The sequence below is a fragment of the Marmota marmota genome, unplaced genomic scaffold (genome assembly GCF_001458135.2).
Source record: "Marmota marmota marmota unplaced genomic scaffold, marMar, whole genome shotgun sequence".
NCBI classification, from domain to species: Eukaryota; Metazoa; Chordata; class Mammalia; order Rodentia; family Sciuridae; genus Marmota; species Marmota marmota.
Window position 1 is genome coordinate 58,159,108 of NW_025999900.1, and position 21,113 is coordinate 58,180,220.

At 35.9% G+C, this 21,113-nt stretch overlaps 1 protein-coding gene across 16 annotated transcripts in view; it reads left to right on the top strand.

Moving 5' to 3' along the window:
- The window catches only part of Unc79 (unc-79 homolog, NALCN channel complex subunit), a 258,968-nt gene that overhangs the window by 93,898 nt on the left and 143,957 nt on the right, over positions 1 to 21,113 (top strand). For all 16 annotated transcript variants that reach the window (XM_015495035.2, XM_048799242.1, XM_048799233.1 and 13 more), the window contains 4 exons: positions 1,237 to 1,301; positions 5,185 to 5,273; positions 6,031 to 6,071; positions 9,045 to 9,073. In XM_015495035.2, coding sequence (XP_015350521.1) covers positions 1,237 to 1,301; positions 5,185 to 5,273; positions 6,031 to 6,071; positions 9,045 to 9,073 — 224 coding nt within the window. The remainder of the gene's footprint in view (positions 1 to 1,236; positions 1,302 to 5,184; positions 5,274 to 6,030; positions 6,072 to 9,044; positions 9,074 to 21,113) is intronic.

The window sequence follows — 21,113 nt, forward strand, 5'->3', positions numbered from 1 at the left end:
GCACATTCAGTAGGAAGGAATGCTGTGATGTCTGTCATGAGTTTGGGATTAGAGGAATGGGCCACATGTCCTATGTATTTACAATGCATATTCAGTTAAAGGCAATCACTGTCTTTAAGTTTCTCTAATTGCACAGGAAAATATATTGCCACTCTTTGTATTCATCTTGATTTTTCTACATTTGGGAAACAAATCTGTTATGAAATACCCCTATCCAAATTATCTCTTCATTCATTCATTTACTCATTTATTTCTTCTTTCTTTTCTCTAAAGATATAAGCAGTATGATACTATATTATTAGAATAGTGGTCTTTGGTGTATACTTCTTATCTTCTTTTTAAAAAAATCGACCTGTGATCCTATAAGTTTAGTATACGGCAATTTAGAAGGATGTCCTACTTTCAGGCACATTACATTTAAAAAAAAATGATGGAATATTACTAGTTAACTCATTGGGCTACATGATCATCTGGAGGATGGTAATTACTGGCTGTGATTTTTCCCAGGTCACTTAGTTCTTTTCCTCATCCTTTATATATGCTTAGTTAAGGAGTCAGATACAGATGTCAGCAAACTAGCAGAGGTTCAGTACGTGGGTCATGTGAGAGAGAGAGATCAGTTTCATTTGGGCAATAAACTTATCTTCCCAGTTTCTACATTTGATGGGGATGCAGAGGGAAATGGAATGTTGGAGGATGCCTTAGGCCATTTATCAATTTGAAATATTTCCTGACACCAAAAAATATAAGATTTTTATTATAGTATACCACAGTGAAAAGAGCAGAGCATCAGAAATCAAGGGATATAGGTTCAAGACCCAACTTGTGTTGACTAACTATGACCATATCAAGCTACTTGACCTTTTTAATTTCAAAACTTACTCTTACATTAAATGAAGTAATAATCGGCTATAGATAGCCCACTGAGTTATTGTGGAATCAAGTGAAAATATAGTTGTAAAAACTTTTGCAGACTTGTTAATGTTACCATTGTGAGGTAATATATGGTGTATGCTGCCTTCTGTTGTCTTTCTCTTCTTGGGAAAATGGATAGAATTGTGATATCTTTGCCTGATTTAAACATTTTTCATAGATTTTTAAAAAATGATTCTTCTAGGAAGCCATCTGATGGTGCTTCTACTTAGGGAAAAAAAAGCTAGTGAAGTATGCTGCGTTTTCACTAGAGCAGGAATAATTTCAATGAGAAGTGCTCATCGGCTCTATTTTGCTTTACAGCTTGGAATCCCATCCACTGCCAGCACATTGAATGCCACAATGCAATTAACAAGCCAGCTGTGAAGGTACTGTTTTATTGGACTTGTTTCCATGTTTTATTTTCAGTGGACACATTATTAGGAGCAAATTACTGAATGAAGTGGAGAAGCGTGCATGCTTCTCTGTAAAGCAAAGCCAAATAAGTTCAATCACCTATGTTCAATCTAACTGTACTTGAGCAGACTGGGTCAAGACAGAGCAATGAGTACTCATGACTGCAGTTTTTGGATATGAGTTCATGGCCCGGTATTGTGTAGCACTGAGTTGATTATCAGAAAAATCCTGGTGAAACACTTAAATGGCCCTTCTTTGGCTTCTATCTGAGCTAATAAACTCAAGGAAATGTATTTTCCCTCAGTTTTCATAAGTCGGAGTGCCTAATGTGCAAATGTGCAAATTCAAGAACTCTAGGGCAAAAATAGATACAATTGTGAAGTGTTGGTCAAAGTGACTGAGAGGTGTTTGGATAGCATGCATGTGGAAAGTTACATTAGAGATAAGGAAACTGTGGTCACACAGGCAGTGTCAGCACTGGGGTCAGAATCAGGTACTCTTATTCTCAGCCTCATTCTTTTCTTAACATCAGATCAGTGTGGTCCTGCTAAAGCCCCAAATCTAGGATGTTGAATGTTAGAGAAACAATCATATCCTTTAATAAAATTGTGTGTGGTGTATTTGTTGAACATAAAACACTTGGCTGGATAGATTAGTGTCTGCATTTGTAAGGGTTAAATGTCAAATGATGAGGAGTTAGTGTCAGCTGAAGTTACTGGAGTTCACAGTTACTTTTAGAACTACTGTCATGAGAGTTTGTTTCCCTTTCTATAGAGAGATGGTGAAGATGATCAAATAATTGAAAATCATACTATCACTTTAGAAAAACAAAGAATGGTTAAAATGAGATCTAATAAATATAAAAAGAACCAAAAATGTATTTTGCCACCAAAAGTGGCAACCAGGTGCCAATAACAACCTGGTAATCTCAAGATATCATAACTGCCTCTGATGAAGGCAGATTTAATGAATGTTGACAAAGAGCAGATGATAGTGACCTGCCAATGGAAGTGTGGGCCCGCCCATTCCACCATGTGCACCTCCTATTTCAGTAGGCATTGGGGTTCACAGGTACTTTGTGGTGAGGTATTTTGAGCTAAACACATGTGAGATCATACATTATTCAAGAAGTTCAGCTTGCTTAATTTTTCACAGGGATGAAATGTGCATGGTTCCTTCTTACTTTTATTTCTATATCCTTCCTTCCGTCTGCCTGTTACAGGTTTCTCTAGTTATTTTTTTCCTAGAGTTTATGTCAGACCGCATCCTCAGGAGTGCTCTGACATCTGTTACTAATGCTTTCCAGCCTTCTAATCACAGAAATAAATCAGGAATTAGATTTTCTCCTCTTTTAGGCAAGCAGCCTAGTCCATTCCTCTAGGTTGGGCTTAAATTTTCTCCTCAAAGCCAGTCCTCTAGGATAGGTCTACTTTCTGTCATTTAAGAAATTGAGGTAAAATTCACATACCATAAAATTAACAATTTTGAACTGAACAATTCAGTGATATTTGGTATATTCACACAACTCCTAATTTTATTTAGTTCCAAGACATTTTCATCACCAAAATCTCATGTGCCAATCTCTAGTTTTCCTAAAGAACTCTCTTTTCTATTTTAACCCTGCACTTTCCAGAAAGGTAACATTCTTGTGAATGCTTCCTGTACTGGGGCCATTTTTGCACTTAGACCCTGGTATTGTTCTGTATTTCCAGTGTGAGTGCTTGCAAGCATGCATCATTACCATGAGACATTCAGATCAAAAGTATCCAACATCCAGATACTTACAAAATTACATTAAGTGAAAATCAAAGTTATGATATTGCATAATATGCTAGTTTAGTTTAAATATCACATCTATACATATTCACAGTAAAAAAAACCCAGTTGAACTCATTGGAATGTTACAGGCAATGGATCAGGATGGAGAGTTAATGAGTTATTTGAATTTCCTTTTTTTTCTTCATTTCCTGAGCCTCTGTAATGGGCAAATATTTTATTCATAAACAGAAACAGTCATTTTTTAATGCAACATCCAGATATGAACTCATTAGGAAAGGTGTCAACTGCTCTGTTTAGAATAGAACAGAATTGACTCTATTGCCCAGAAATCTGGTGGGTCATGTTAATTAAGTCACTTAACAGGTAAGTGGTCAACCAGCTAATCTCTAGTGACTCTAGTGCTAACATCCTAGGGAGTTTTTCCTTTTGAGTGGAACACCTGGCAGAGGTATCAATGACTTGTTAGAAATGAGAGTAAGGTAATAATGCTCAAGACAAAGTATAGATGAGGTGCATGGGAAAGGCTCAGGAAAAATGGATTAATCCTTTCCAAAAGGTTGAATTTAATGCCACCAGGCTCTCATGGTTTTCCAAATAGGAAAGCGTTATCTATTTTTGTTAAAATAGGGTGCAAAAAAGTAATTTTTAAGTAAAAGTTAACAGCTTCAATAAATAAGGTTAATGTTAAAAATATACTGAAACTTATGGTTTATGATATCACTCTCTGCTTTTGGTTTTACTTGGTTCTGTTTGAAGTCCTCTTTATGAAGTACTCTGAATCTCAGATAATTATTTTAAGACAGGGGTTGGGGCCATCTATGATCCATAGCCAAATCTGGCTGGATGGTTGTTTTTGTAAGTAAAGTTTTATTGGAACACAGCTATTCTCATTTGCTTTTGTTTCATCTAAGGCCACTTTCATGCTATACCTGTGGAGTTGAGTAGTTGTAACAGAGACTGTATGGCCCACAAAACCTAAAATATTTACTTTTTGGTCATTCATAGAGAAATTGTGCTAATCTCTGATTTAACAAAAAGTAGTTATATTGCATATAAGGAAGCATGAAACTTACACAACCAGGCCTTTAGAATCTGGTAATACATAATTGACAATTTTGATGGTGTGTTGATTTAAATTTAGCAATTCTAACTATTATTTCCCAACCACTGAAACTCATCAGGGTTTTAATTGAATTGCAGTCTGTTTTGGGTTGTAAATTTGGGTCATTTTCCCCTTTCAAATCAATGAAAACAACTAAAGAAGAGAGTGAAATTTTAGAAGAATTTGTATACTAGACATTCATTGTGTCATTTGGTATAGCATGGGTTGATTATTTCTTGAAAGCCGGGAACAGAATTTGAAATGTCTTTGAGAAATCATTGTGATTTAAATTGAAGCCAAGTACAGAATGCAGCTAATCATCTGAATGTGTTCCCTTGATCCAAAACATCCAGGTATTTGAAATATCCTGACACTCAACTGTGAAGTGAACACTTCATCAGTGCTTGGGTTAGTGAAACCCCAGCCATAAACAACAAAGCATTGGGGGTGAAAAATTGTTGGTCATGTGTAGAAAAAATAAAAAACGTGAAAATGAAATGTTAGATGACTGTAACAGAGCTAAGATTCCAGAGTAAGAAGAGTGAACTACTCAATGCTAGATTTATGCTATTTTTTTCTGAATGGGTCTTAAGAAGCTAAGTTCTTTACTGCCAGCATGTTCATATCATTTGTGATTTTAAGATCTAAATAATCATATATTTTCCTTTTTTTAAATGGAGATTACTGTTTTTATTTTAAGCAGCCATTGAATAGATGATTTTTTATCTTTGTGGAATGTGTGTGGGTTTCTTGACACTGTTTGTTCTTTAATTGCAAATAACAGGAGAAATGAAAACCCACCACAGCCACGATTAATGTCTCAGTGTGCACTCAGTGAGTGTGGTATGAGCAGTCACAGGTCAAATGGGTTTGACTAATATCTACTCCACTTTGCCTGTGGGAATGTGTCACTCACTGTGAAGCACTCATCATACGGGAGCAGGAGAGTTCATCTGTCTTTTCTTGTATTTCAGATGTGTATAGACCCTTCCCTGTCAGTTGCTTTGGGGGATAAACCACCCCCATTGTATCTCTGTGAAGAATGCAGTGAGAGGATTGCAGGGTAGGTATAGGACTCTCAATGGGAAAATAAGAAAAATTATTTGGACCTAAATTGCTTATATTACACAGCTTTCCCAGTAGCCTTGCCATGCTTTTTGTTTTTCTAATTTTTATTTTTGTAGCTATAGATGGACAGAATGCCTTTATTTTATTTGTTTAATTTAATGTGGTGCTGAGGATGGAACCCAGTGCCTCATGCATGCTAGGCAAGGGCTCTGCCACTGAACTCCAGCCCCAGCCCCTTGCCGTGTTTTTTAAAGGTTCATTTGACATTTAACATGTAGCAAAGTGTCATTTAGAAGATTAGGGCTTTGTTTGCAATGTTTTTCTCCATGTGACACGAGAAAGCAATTCCACTTAATAAAGCAGCTCTAATTTTGAAGTAGCCTTTTAAAAAGGCCTCAGAGAAAAATAGATGTAAAAGGAGACTGTGGTTTCCAAATATGACATGTAATTCAAGTGGCTTCTCTTTGCTTGTTATTTTTGCAGTCACACTCAGTTTTGTGCAGATCATGCAGTATTTTGGTTGGCATAATTAGCATCTGGAAAGTATCATTTAAAGATAACTGAATATGATGAAATGCCTATAATTTATAATTTAGCTGGAATGCATTAGAGTTTTAAAAATTTATTATGATAGTGCTCTTAATTATCCTTTCTATTAGAAGCCTTTCATCAATAGTGTGCAGCTTATAAACATTCATGTGGAAGGGGAGCATTTCAATGAAGCTCAAAAATGAATTTATTTTTCTTTATAGGGACCACAGCGAGTGGTTGATTGATGTTCTTCTGCCACAAGGTATGGTTTACTTCAGAAAGTGTGAATAATGAGTAATCACAACTAATGACATGGTTGATTCATCCCCCTTTGTGCTATTTTATTTTACAAAGACAGTAACCAAAGAATAATATCCCACGAATATTCATTGGGATATTCATTTTATCATTGTCTTGGTATTATATATCCAAACATTTAATAATGAGGGGCAAAGTATCAACTCTATCAGAATTAAGGTTAGATGTTGCAGTTAGTCTTCTGTAGGACTAAAGCCCTGTTGAATTGTGTCGTAAGGGATTTTCTGTGTATATAACAGGTTTTTCGATGATATTTTCCTGTGCCAGGTCAGAAAGAATAAAAAAAAACACCAGTGGGAAGAGAATTTAATAATGGGCCTTTTTCTTGACACTATATTTTGGGGGAATGGCCTTTAATTGCTCTGAGACTCAGGTTCCCTATCACTAAAATGGGGATAAAGTACATCTAACCCATTTCAGTGGAAAGACAAGATTTGCCACACTTTTTTTTTGATACCAGGGATTAAACCTAGGGGCACTTAACCACTGAGCCACATCTCCAGCCCTTTTTTATATTTTATTTAGAGACAGGGTCTTACTGAGTTGCTTAGGGCCTTGCTAAGTTGCTGAGGCTGGCTTTTAACTTGTGATTCTCCTGCCTCAATTTCCTGAGCTGCTCAGATTACAAGCGTGCGCCACCATACCCGGCCTGCAACACTTTTTGATGTTTGTTTCAATTCTGAAAGTTGTGTTTCAAAAGTTGATTGATCCGGGCTGGGGATGTGGCTCAAGCAGTAGCGTGCTCGCCTGGCATGCGCGGGTCGGTCGCTGGGTTCGATCCTCAGCACCACATAAAAATAAAATAAAGATGTTGTGTCCACCGAAAACTAAAAAATAAATATTAAAAAAATTCCTTCTCTCTTTAAAACAAAAAAGTTGATTGATCCTACTGAGAGCATTCCTCTGCATATGGGAGAAGCAGGTATTCTTGCCACCTCATTGGTGGCTACAATGACAAGGTAAAAGTACTTAGCAAAGCAGAGGAAAGACAAAGGGTGGGAAAAGCTGGGGGCATAGTGAGTATAGATCAATGACACAGGAAGAAATTGATATCTGATTTAGTATGTAGATAGTAAAAGGATTTATATGAAAGGCTCATTTAAAAAAAAAGTTAAAACCTTCTGTTAATAAATTCTGTGACCATTTAAACAACAACCTTAAGGCATTTTCTCAATGATAATTACACTACTTCTTTGTAGTCTTACTTGATCTCTGTAAAATAGAGCGATAATGTCAGTCTTTATTTCCTTCAAAAGGACATTGTGAAAAGTTATATAAGGTCATGTAAAGGCTTGGGCCTGTAGAAGGCTTGGGCTTGTATTATGGGTAAAGGTAATTTTTCCCCCTTCAACTGGGCTACTTTATTAGTGAGCTTCCAGTGCTCTGAGGTAAAGCTGATAGTCAAGTACTAATAACACTTTATTTATTTATTTATTTTCTAAGAGATTAGGCCTCTCAATGTTGTATGTTGCCCAGGCTGGTCCTAAACTCCTGTGCTCAAGTGATTCCCTTGCCTCAGCCCCCAAGTAGCTGGGACTATAGACATGTGCCACTGTGCCCAGCTTCTAAAATACATTTTAAATATAAGATATGTTGCTGAATTTTGGTCATCATTTGTAGATGACATTCATCTTTGGAAGAATTGATCATAACTTTTTTTTTTTTTAGAGAGACAGAGAGAGAATTTTTTTAATATTTATTTTTCAGTTTTCGGTGGACACAACATCTTTATTTTATTTTTATGTGGTGCTAAGATCGAACCCAGCACCCCGCACATGCCAGGCGAGCGCGATACCGCTTAAGCCACATCCCCAGCCCCAAATCATAACTTTTTATTATTTATCTAGAGATAAGACACTAACCTCAGATTATTTAAGGATATCAAACTGTTAAATTACCATTAGTTATACAAAAGCAGCTTTAAGACTGAGTTATAAATTTCATTGACTTGGCATCTACTAATTCATAATTTGCAGACAGTTTGGGGGACATTTACTTTTAATCTTTAAATAAATCGTAACATAGACCATCCTATAACAAGGCATTAATCCATTTTTTTTAAGTCCTTATTATTTCAAGAAAAATGCTAATAGATTTTTGGAAAAATTATTTTCAAGTATTTTTCTTAAGCATCAATTTCCATGGAACTAATTGGTATGCCCACTAAAAAGATTTTTTATGAATTTGTTGAAGTTATTTCTGTAAGTAGACAGTAGTTTGATGGCCTTACTCCAACTGTTCTACCCTTTGGTTTTTGAATTGGTTTATCTTGTATAACCATACAGCTGGTTTTACATGAGTTAAGTCTGGTATAAATTGATAGTTCGAGTGTAAGTAGACCAAGGTAGTAGGCTTTTTCTACACTTTAGATATAGCAGAGCATCGCATGATAGCGATCTAAATATATCATATCAAACCAGTATCATATTGTATTGGATAAACCAGCGAATAGGGGATGTAGAAACTGTACCTATACATATGTCTCTATCATTGATATGCTATAAGATCTTGAAGAATACATCCAACCATAGTGGCCCTTATTTTGTCCTCTATAAAATGAGGAGGTTAAGATTAAAGTTGTTTGACTTTAATGTGATCTGATAGTTCTAAGTCATAACTGAGAAAATTGGGTTAGTTGTGAGACTAGGGGACGTATTTGCTGCATGCAGGTGTTTCTAACTTTATTAAACATAAATCCTGATATCACTATCAGGTAAGAAAGAGATATTTTATACTTTAGGAGGAAAATAGAGGCCAGGAAAAGTAGATGACAACTTATGAGACAAGTCCAAAGCTGTTTAGCTGTTTCAAGGTTGTGTGAATTATGATTGTTTTTTAAAAATTATCCTTCACGGCTGCCCTTATTTAAAATGGGCTTTCTTTCTTTGTTGATATTTTGTGTACCTTCCCCTTACAGCTGAAATATCTGCCATATGTCAGAAAAAGGTAAGAGCCAGCCATCTGTGTGGTGGGGCATGGTTTTCTGTGTTTGTATGTCAATTCGTGCATTGACATCTGCCTCATTTCTGCACCATGGTTTCCTAGTTTGTTCATGTCATTGTATTTGTGAAGAGAAAAAGGAAATAATTTAGCATGCAATATTATGATATTAAATGGTCTCTATTTCCATCACTGCTTTTGCTTACCCATCTTACATACAATGTTTTTGTTAAGTAATTTGAAATAAAAGCATATATATAATTCTGAGATAGTCTAATTATAAAAATGTTTGAATGACAGTGCAATTCATAGAACTTAACTTTAGTAAAGAATGTATCTTATATACTAACAATCTTTATTATTTTGAGATGTAGTATGAATAGCCTAGTATATATGTGTAAAAACATATCCTGATCAAGTATATATGGAAAATATTCATTTATATAGAAATTGAACAATGACCCTAGCTAAAGACTCTTCTAAAATTTCCCTTAGCCACTTTTCATAGTTTATCTAAGCCATTTCTATTTTCTCTTCTTGTTTTAGTGGTTTAAAAGTTATGAGAAGATTATTATAGTCATACAAAGAGCTTTGATGAGTTAGTTGAGATGCTTGGGTTCTCTCCAGCTCTGTTCTCTCTTACCTTTGTGGACCTTGTATGACTCATTTAAACATTTTTGGAGGTTGATTATGAGCAGGTATCTTTGGAAGGCTGTCTTGGTTATTTATTATTGCATAACAAACTATACTAACATGTAGTGGCTAATAACAACAACCAATTTGGACAAATTGGCCTATGCTCAACTAGGTAGTTCTTCTTTATAAACTCTTAGGCTCACTGATATAGTTGCGTAAGTTGGTGTGTGGGTTGACAATTGGCTGGTTCCAGATGGTCTTACTCCCATTGTCATGTATGGGGTCTTAATTGGTTGCCTGGATGGTTGGGATGATGAGGAATATGGGCCTCCTCCTTTCTAGGAGATGTCTCATCCTTCATGGGGCTGGGCTGGACTTGTTTACAAAGCAGCAATGTTCTGAGAGAGGGAGAGGTGGTTGCAAGGCCTCAGAGACTTAGAAGTCTATGTCAGTTCTGTTGCTTTTCATTGGTCAAAGAAAGTCCTGAGGTCAGCCCAGATTCAAGGAATGGGGAAATAGGATCCTAATGGTTATAAAAGGATTGGTAATATTTAATCCACCATAATCTACTATTTAGCTATAACTAAATTTTTTCCATATGTAAAATATACTCACCACTTTACAATGCCCCCCCTTCCCCCACCACAAATCTTATCCATTTATGGCTTTAAGCTTAAAGTTCAATACCTCATGATATGATATGATCAACTATGAAATTCCTTGGGTACAAATTCTCTTTATTCAGAGACCCATGAACTGCAAAGGAAGATTATCTGCTCCCTGCACATCCAAGACACAATGGTGAGATAAGTATAGGATTACAGCAATAAACCTCTGTTCAGAAAGAGGAAGAGGATACAGTTGGCAGTCCCTGGTGTATAGCAGCTCCAGCCATGAACATGTCAGCAGCTGCTCACTGTCTTCCAGGGATGGCAGATGGGTCTTTATTAGGGTCTTGTTTTACTTCCTGAGAGTAGTTCCCTAACCCATCCCTGCTCCTGAGGTCTTGTCCCCACTCTCTAAGACATCTTTCCTTTATAATTAGAAATGGCCTGTGCTGCAGCAAGTAACTCAACTGGCTTCCTGTGTAGAAGTTGGGGTTCTACATGCCATTTTTTTTTTCATTTTGGATTGTGTTTGTATGCTTTAGTTTTAGCTGGTGGTGTTTTTGCTAATATGACTCCTAAAAACTTTGGGATTTTCAATGAATCTAATTGGGTTTTTGGGTCCCCAAAGCTACATCTATAATTATTTTTTAGAAAGTTTTTTTTCTATCATTGAGCATTTCATACTGTACCTAAAATTATTATAATCCCTTTTCTAGCCACAAGGTTCAACTGTGCACACCTTATAGTTTTCTGAAGTCTTAACAAAGAATCTTCTGTTAACAGAGCACACTCTTGATTTGATCTTGATCCTGAGGCCTTTTTTTGAGATTTTTTTTATAAGTTTGAAAGACTATGATATGAAGGTTGTATTTTTCTTGTTTTGTGATGCTGAATCCCTGTGCATGCTTCAGAAATGTTCTGCTACTGAGTTACCTCCCCAGATCAAGTTTTATTTTCCAAATCAGTATGTCTTCTGGTGTCATACCTAACATATTTGAAACCCAAATTAGATAATTTTTTAACACTTCTCTTTGCATGACAAATTTATTTTTAGTAATAAGATTTAAATTAGCACATTTTATTATTCACCCTTTAATAAATGTTATATTGTATAGGAAAGTTAATTTGGATAGCTTCCATTAAGTTCATAATAGTTCAGAATTGTTTGAACTTGCTTTGGGCACACTTTTTGCCTCTAACTTTTTGGTATGACATATTCCTACCTTTAAATAGTAGGTTTGAAATAAATAATGTTAGTATCATGATTGAAAGTTAAAGACCTTGATTTATTTCAGTTCTGTCATTATGAGACCAGTTGGAACTGCATATATTTCTTGGCTTGCATGGGGTTATATCCTGAAAAACCATCATAATATGAAAAAGCATTTAATACATTTAGCTTGTCAAATATCATAGCTTAGCCTAGACCACCTTAAATGTGCTCAGAATACTTATATTAGCCTACAATTGGTGGCAAAGCCACCTAACACAAGGTCTATTTTATAATAAAGTATTAAATATCTCATATAATATATTGAATACTGTACTGAAAGTGAAACAGAGATTGGTTATGTGGGTATACTTTCTCACCAAATTAAAAAAAAAATTAGATTGAGCCACTCTAGAGTTGGGAACTGTTTGTGTTTATTTGTGTCTAGAATTCAAAGCAGTAAAACAGAGTGACTGGAGTGAATATTTGAAAACTGCACCCAGGTCAATCTGTATCTAAGGGGAAATCTCTTCAGTTTACTATGGAAATGAATGCATATAATTGAGTGCACCATCATTCCTATACAGCTGGCAATAAGGGCTATAGATGTCAAAGTAGACACTGGAAATTTATTGTAAGGCTGTACATCTGTTGCTAACATTAGTGATATTCATGTCTCCACCCCCTTTCTTTTCAGAGGTGCTAGAAAGTGATTGGGACACTTCAGGTTCACAGAGTAGAGACCATGGTGCTCGGCAATACTCCCAACTTAGCCAAGTACCAGCAAATCTCTTCTTACACATGATTTAGCCCCATCTAAGCCTCAAAAATACTTTAACACATAGAATAGAGGAGACAAAAACCCCAAATCAAGGAGGAACAACTAGAGGGGGACCTCAGGTCCCACTTCTGGACATCTACTCATACATCAAAAACGGAGAGACGTCCCAGAACAAAAAAGATGACTACACACAAAAGGACACATGCATAAAAGAGAAGGGGGCACTCATTTCAATCAATACACAAATCCAATATTTTCTTAAAAATATATTTATTTATTTATTTTTATGTGGTGCTGAGAATTGAACCAAGTGTCTCACACGTGTGAGGCAGGCGCTCTGCCACTGAGCTGCAGCCCTAGTCCCAAATCCAAGATTTTTGAAAACATGAGGAAATAGGCAAATAATCTCCCCCCAAATTCATTATCCCCCAACAAAGAATCCCACAGTTATGGATGAAATTCCACTGATTATTAAAATGTTCATTAAACTAAGAGAAGATTTAAGGAATGAACTAAGAGATCAAATACAGGAGATGAAAGGCCATTTCAATAAATAGAGATAATGAAAAGAAACCTATCAAAAGGAAATCCTAAGGAAGTACATTTCTTTACAGAGCTGTGTCATACCATCCTTTGGGCTCTCTGCTAGAAAAGTGGAATGAAGTCTCAAATAATTGCCTTTTTAATTGTATCCTCAGGTATTATAGATGTAGGACAGTACTGTATCATACTCTGTGAATGTAAAACCTCTTGTACCTGCTTTATAATACATAGTAGTGAATGTACTTTATTAGAGCTGTTTTTAATGATGTTACTCTAGAATGTTTTCTTTTCAGATGATGATTGAGAAGCTAATATAAAGTGGTTAAAAAAAAAAGAAATGAAACCTATCAGAACTCCTAGAAGACACAAGGAATCAAGATTCACTTGAAAGCATCACCAACAGATTAGATTGCATAGAAAACAGAACTTCACACCTTGAAGATAGAACTTAAGGCCTTGAAGATGGGATATATGAACTTGAATACTCAGTATGTAATAAAGGAAAAAGAAAAAGGACCATGATCAGAATATATAAGAACTCAGGGAACAAACCTGAGAGTCATTGGGATAGAAGAGAACATGGAGATACAGGCTGGATGTGTTGAGAATATTTTCAGTTAGATAGTAACAGAAAAATTTCCTCATATTAGAAATGAGATAGACATCCACTTATAGGAAGCATACAGGACACCAAACAGAAAAGGTCAAAACAACTTCTCTAAGACACATCATAATTAGAATGCCTAACATGTAAAATAAGGAAAGAATATTAAAAGTTGCAAGAGAAAAGTACCAGGTCATATTTAGTGGCAAACCAATAAGTCTCACTTCTGACTTCTCAACTGAGATCCTAAAATCAAGAGGGCCTGGAATGAGACATTTCAAGCTCTAAAAGCAAACAATTTCCAGCCATGACTGCTATATCCAGCAAAGCAACCTTTCAAAATAAAAACTTTCCGTGACAAGGATAAACTAAAAGATCCATGATTACTAAATCAGCACTACAAAGAATACTTGAAGATATACTGCACATAAAGGGACCCAAAACAAACCCCAAAGTTCTCAAATAGATGAAGATCAATAGAAGAGCAACAAGCCAAATGAAAATAAAGATGGAATTAAATACAGCAAATAAACCGAAATGGCATAAAACAACAAACACATATTTGTGGTAACACTGAATGTAAATGGTCTCAACTTTCCAATTAAAAGAAATATATTAGCAGAATGGATTAAAAAACAAATCCAACTATATTCTGTTTTCAGGGGACTCATGTCATGAGCAAAGACACCCACAGACTGAAAATAAAATGATGAGAAAAAAATATTCCATGCAAGGAAGCAGGAGTAGTTATTCTCATTTGACAAAGTAGATTTTGAGCAAAAATTAATCAGAAGAAACAGAGAAGGCCACTGTATATTGGTAATTGGAATAATGCAGCAAGAAGATATAATGATAATAAATATATATATCCCAAATTTTCAGTGTTCCTAATTAGACACACACACACACACACACACACACACACACACATGAACACAATACTTCTTGACATTAAATCTCAGATAGAACTGAATAATACTGATTGATTTCAATACCCTTGTCACCAATAGACAGATCATCCAAAATATAAAATCAATAAAGATATCTTTGGCCTAAATAATACTGTAAATCAAATGAATCTAACACATATCTACTGAATATCTCATCCCAAGAAAGCTGGATTTACTTTCTTATCAGCAGCTCATGGATCTTTTCCAAAATAGACCACATTCAAGGTCACAATGTAAGTCTTAGTAAATATAAAAAAATTGACATATCCCTTGCATCCTATCAGATTATAATGGAATAAAACTAGAAATCAATAGCAAGAAAAAAATAATAGAAACCACATAAACACATGAATATCAAATAATGAATCATAGAAGAAATGAGAGAAGAAATCAAGAAATTCTTTGAAACAAATGAGAACAGAGATAAAACATATAAAAATCTCCAGGAGAGTAGTTCTAAGAGCAAAATTTATAGCACTGAGTGCTTGCATTAAAAAAAATAGATCTCAAATAGATTTATTTGAGAATAAATAAGCTTATGCTTTACCTCCATGCTTTAGAGAAGGAAGAATGAACTAATTCCAAATCAGTAGAGACAGGAAACAAGTAATATCTGGGCCAAAATTAGTGAAATTGAGAATAAAGAAACAATACACAGGATCAGTGCAACAAATTCTTTGAAAAGATAAGTAAGACTGATAAACTCTTAGCCAAACTAACCAAAAGAAAGAGAAGACTCAAATAAACAAAATAAGAGATGAAAGGAGATATTACCACACACACTGCTAAAATCCAGAGGATCACTAGGAACTATTTTGAAAATTTATACTCCAATAAACTGAAAAATCCAGAAGACATTGACAAGTTTCTAGACACATATGACTTGTCCAGATTGAACTAGGAAGATATAGAAAACCTAAGCAGACCGATATAAAATAATGAAATTGAAATGGCAATTAAAAACCTTCCAACAAAAAAAATTCTAGGACCAGATGGATTGTCGGCTGAGTTTTACCAGACCTTTAAAGAAGAACCAGCACCAATCTTTCTCAGAATTTTCCAGGAAATAGAAAAGGAAGGAGCACTTCCAAGTACATTCTACGAAGCCACTATAACCCTGATACAAAACCAGAAAAAGATACATGAAGGAAATAAGACCAAAGATCAATAGTGATTATGAATATAGATGCAAAACTCTGTAATATAATATAGGAAACTACATTAAAAAATACATGAAAAAGATAACATACCACGATCAATTGGGTTTCATCCTAGGTTGGTTCAACATAAGCAAATCAATAAAAGCGATTCACTTCATAAATAGAATTAAGGACAAGAATTATATAATCATCTCAATTGATGCAGAACAGGCTTTGAAGAAACCCAGCCCTCATTCATGTTGTAAATGCTGGAGAAACTAGGAATAGAAGAAACTTACCTCAACATTATAAAGGATATATATGATAAACCCAAAGCCAATGTCATACTGACTGAATATAAACTACAAACATTTCTTCTAAAATCAGGAACAAGACAAGGATATCCACTTGCACCACTTCTATTCAATGTAGTTTTTGAAACTCCAGCCAGAGCAATCAGGCAAGATAAGGAAATTAAAGGTATATAAATAGGAAAAGAGGTCATCAAATTTTCTGTTTGCCAATGATATGATTCTACATCTAGAAGACCCAAAAATCTCCACTAGAAGACTTCTAGAGCTGAAAAATGAATTTGGCAAAGTAGGATACAAGGTCAGCATTCATAAATCAGTAGCTTTCCTATACTTCAGTATTGATTATGTTGAGAAAGAAGTTAGGAAAACTGTCCCATTCCCAATAACAAAAAACAAAAAACCAACAAAACAACAAAACCTTGGGAATTAATCTAATCAAGGAAGTAAAAGATCTCTACAATGAAAATTGAAGAACACTGAAGGAAGAAATTGAAGACCACCTTGGAAGATGGAAAGACCTCCCGTGTTCTTGGAGAGGAAGAATTAATATTGTCAAAATGATCATACTACCAAAAGCAACATACATATTCAGTGTAATCCCCATAAAAATGCCAGTGACATTCCTCACAGAACTAGAAAAAAACAGCCCTAAAATTCATTTTAAAGAATACGAGAGACAGAATAGTCAAAGCAATCCTAAGCAAAAAGAGCAATGCAGGAGGCATCACAATGCCTGATCTCTAATTGTACTGCAGAGCTATAGTAACAAAAACATCATGACATCAGCATTAAAATAGACACGAAGGCCAATGGACTAGAATAGGAGACAGAGATAAACCCACATACCTAACAGTCATCTGATATTTGACCAAGATGACAAAAATATATGTTGAAGAAAAGATAGCCTTTTAAACAAATGGTTTTGGGAAAACTGCATATCTATATGTAGAAGAATGAAACTACATCCCTATATCTCACCCTGCACAAAAGTCTAATCAAAGTGGATCAAAGATTTTGTAATTAGACCAGAAACTTTGCAACTGCTAGAAGAAAACATAGGGTCAACACTCCATCATATTGGTGCAGACACTAACTTCCCTTCTTTAAGAAGACCCTGAAGTTCAAGAAATAAAGCCAATAATTAAGTGGGGTGCCATCAAATTAAAAAGTTTCTGCACAGTAAAGGAAATGATTAATTAAGTTAAGATAGAGCCTATAGAATTGGAGAAAAGCTTGGTCAGCTATTCTTCTGATTAATATCCAGAATATATAAATAACTAAAAAAGTATAATAGCAAAACAAAGAAAGAAACAAAAACCCAAATAACACAGCCGGGCATGGTGAACTCACACCTGTAATCCCAGCAGCTCGGGAGGCTGAAACAGGAGGATCACAAGTTCAAAGCCAGCTTCAGCAATGGTGAGGCACTAAGGACTTAGTGAGACCCTGTCTTTAAATAAAATACAAAATAGGGTTGGGGATGTGGCTCAGTAGTTGAGTATCCCTGAGTTTAATCCCGACACTCCCCCCAAAAAAACCAAATAACTCAATTAATAAGTGGACCAAAGAACTAAACTTCGACCTTTCTCCAAAGAAGAAACATAAATGGCCAACAAATATACAAAAAGGTGTTCAGCATCTCTGGCAATCAGGGAAATGCAAATCAAAACACATCAAGATTATATCTCACTCCAGTTAGAATGGCAGTTATCAAGAATACAAATGCTGAGGAGAATGTGGGGGGGAAAGATATGTTCATGCATCGTTGTGGGGACTGCAATGAGTACAACTGCTCTGGAAAGCAGTATGGAGATTCCCCAAAAAACTAGGAGTGGAACCATCATATGACCCAGCTATTCCACTATTTAGTATTGATCCCAAAGACCTACACTCAGCATATGATAGTAATATAGCTACTTCAGTATTTACAGCAGCTTAATTCACAATAGCCAAATTATGGAACCAGCCCAGATGCTAGATGCATGGATAAAGAAAATGTGGTATTCATATACAATGGAGTTTTACTTAGCCATAAAGAAGAAAGAAATTATAGCATTTGCCAGTAAATGGATAGAAATGGAGAACATCATGCTAAGTGAAATAAGACCAGACTCAGAAAATCAAGGGTTGAATGTTTCCTCTCATATGCAGACTAGGGCAAAATTAGGGGGGAAAAGGTGGATTGACTATCTTAAAGATATAGGGAAGATCAGTGAAGTGGAAGAAGGAGGGAGGGAGGAGAGCCAGTATATATGACCACGTGCATAAATTGATATGCCACAGTGAATTCCACTTTTATGTGTATGTAGAGAGCATAAATCAAAATTAAATAAATGAATGAGGGAAAAGAGGATCCTAGAATAGAGGAAGGAGAATATGGGTAGGGAAGAGAGGAGAGAACAAAGGGGGTGGGAGAATGGGACTGAAATGGGGTAAATCAAATTCCACGCATATATGCTTTTGTCAAAATGAAGCCAATTATTATGTATAACTATAATGCTCTAATACAAAATAAAAATTATTTTTGGAAGAAATATTTTGTTGCTGATACTGTTTAGAATTGATGTTGCGCTATGATAAAGAGAGTAACTTTTAGTTATCTTTTATATATGTATAAATATTTTATATACATAAATAAATATGCATTTATTTATTTTGTAGGCATAATAAGAAATTACTCAAAACGTGGCAGCATAAAACAAGCCCTGAATTATGTTCACAGATTCTGTGGGTCAGAGTCTTGGAGAGGGCATAGTGGAGATAACCTGTCTCTGAATGTTTGGGGCCTCATCTGGGAAGACTTGAGTACCTGGAACTGGAATTATCTAGAGGCTTCCAGGTCATGTTTGGGCTATGGGATGAAATGACTAGAAGACATGGTTAGTGGGTTCTGTTGACCAGAGACCTAAACATGGAGCCTCTCCATGTGGTTTGGCCAGAGTTCCAGGAGGAATATCCTGATGAGGAGGCTTCTAGAGAGAATGTTTCAAGATAGCCAGATGCAAACCACATATCTTTGGCATTGAGAGTCACATAAGCATCACTTCTGCCATGCTGTTTTTTTTTTTTTTTTTCCTCTCCCATTCCTGGGGATTGAACTCTTGGCCTCAAACATGTTAGGCAAGTGCTTTACCTTTGTGCTACATCTCTAGCTTTTAAGAAAAAAAAATTGTTGAGTCAGGGTCTTGCTAGGTTTCCCAGGCAGGCCTTGAATGATTCTCCTGCTTCAGCCTCCTGAGTAGCTAGAATTACAGCAATGTACTGCCATTCCCAGCCTGCAGTATTTTGTTGATTAAAGCAGTTGCAACCCCATCCAGATTCAAGGAATGGAAATAAACTCCACTTATTGATGAGAGGAGTGTCTAGTATATTACCCTGCCGGACATTCGTCTCATTATTTCCACATCACTCCTGTAGAAACACTCTTCTGCTGAATGAGGGAATGAGAGTCATACTGAGATTCAGCAGAGTACACGGCATCTGTTTGTTATTCCCTAGTCTAAATTCCTGGGAGTTGATTTCTTGGCTGTTAGCGCCACTGTCTGGGAGATACCCATCTTTTTTCCTATAAAAAGTAGCCTGTTTTACAATTAAGTAGTCATATTAGTTTACTTTTTCATCACAAAAATGTGGAATTTCAAAAACATCTTTTTTTGAGGCTCTCAGTATGTATTTCTTTCAGTCCACATTGATATAATTGCATTAAAAACATTGTGGCCTTTAATGTAGCAGTTTATAAACCTACTTCAGTAGGTACAAGTTAAATGCACAAACCTGTCTGAGATAAATTCTTTTATATTGTTGAGTCTGTGAGGCAACTGGGAATAATGCCTTTAAGATTCTTAGAATCCCTACTATTTAATGGAGAGGATGGTGAGACTTATACCTCTGAGTCTCAGAGTGGCATGCTCTACAGTGATGTATACATGCTATAAAATACAGGTTTCCTTTTTCTAGCTTCCAAAGACCATTTTCCTCACTGCCTTTTTAAACCTCTTCCAGTTTGCATCATTTCATGTTTGACTGCTTTTCTAGATTCCACCGCTGCCTGGTTCCAACACCAATGCTACATATTTTTAACTTATGCTATGGCTGCACCTTACTTCTGGAGATATTTTCTATTATGGCATAAAAAACATATCATCTTGTTATAATAGCTACTTATTTGTGTTCACAATTCTATAGACTGGAAATTTGACCTGGATTAACTGGGCAATTCTTCTGGTCTTGTCCAGACTCATATGTGCAAGCATTGTCATTCAGTGGGCAGGCTGGGAGTTGGCTGGCCCCAGATATCCTAACCCTCATGTCTGGGGCATCAGCTGGGATTGCTGGAAGGGCTGGAACACCCTCTCTTCTTGAGGTATCTCATCCCCAGGAGGCTAGTCTTGATAGTTCCTACAAGGCAGCAGTGTCCCAAGAGAGCAAGAGTGGTGGGTACAAGACCTCTTGACACAGAAGCTTGAAGTCACACACTGTCACATCTGATATATTCCAGTAGTTAAAAGCTAGTCCCAAGGCCATCTCAGATTCAGGAGGAGGGGAAATAGACTCTATCTATTGGTTAAAAAAAGTTGGAAGGGCCTCTAGATAACAGGGACTAGAATAAGGCATGACATAAGGAGTCACTGTCTGCTGTTTGAATATGGGTGAACACAAACAGTAGGACAAAATGAAAAAGCAAATGGGCAATTGGTCAACAGTAATGGCCACAAGTAAGCATTTATTTGAGGAATAAGTGTTATGCTAGGTATATAATGGACATCTCATATTTTCTTGTTGTATCCATAATACATCTATGAACCTACTGGATTTCTTTCTGATGTCATCTTTATTTATATAACTCAATCTTTTGGAAGGGTTGTGGACATTTCCCTTTCTTTGTATATCTGAATTGTCCATTCTACATAAGCCATAGCAAAATGTCACACTGATCATAAATAATTATAATAAGAAAAGTTCCCTTTCTTGTACATAGTGAATCAAGAAATCTATAGCAAAAAGTCAGAAAATTTGGAAATGATATTAGGATTTGGATGGCATTTGGGCAGTAGAAAATAGGATGGGAACTAGTAGACCTTAACTCAGGGTCATATTATATATAGCCAATAACTGCCAACTAACTCATGTCCACATCCTCTTGTTTATGTAACAGTGGAACTCCTGTAGGACTAAAGACTAATTATCACTGTCTTGGTCTCTCTGGGCTGCCACAACACAATACCATAGACTGGGTGCTTACAAACAAGCCTCAGCAGATT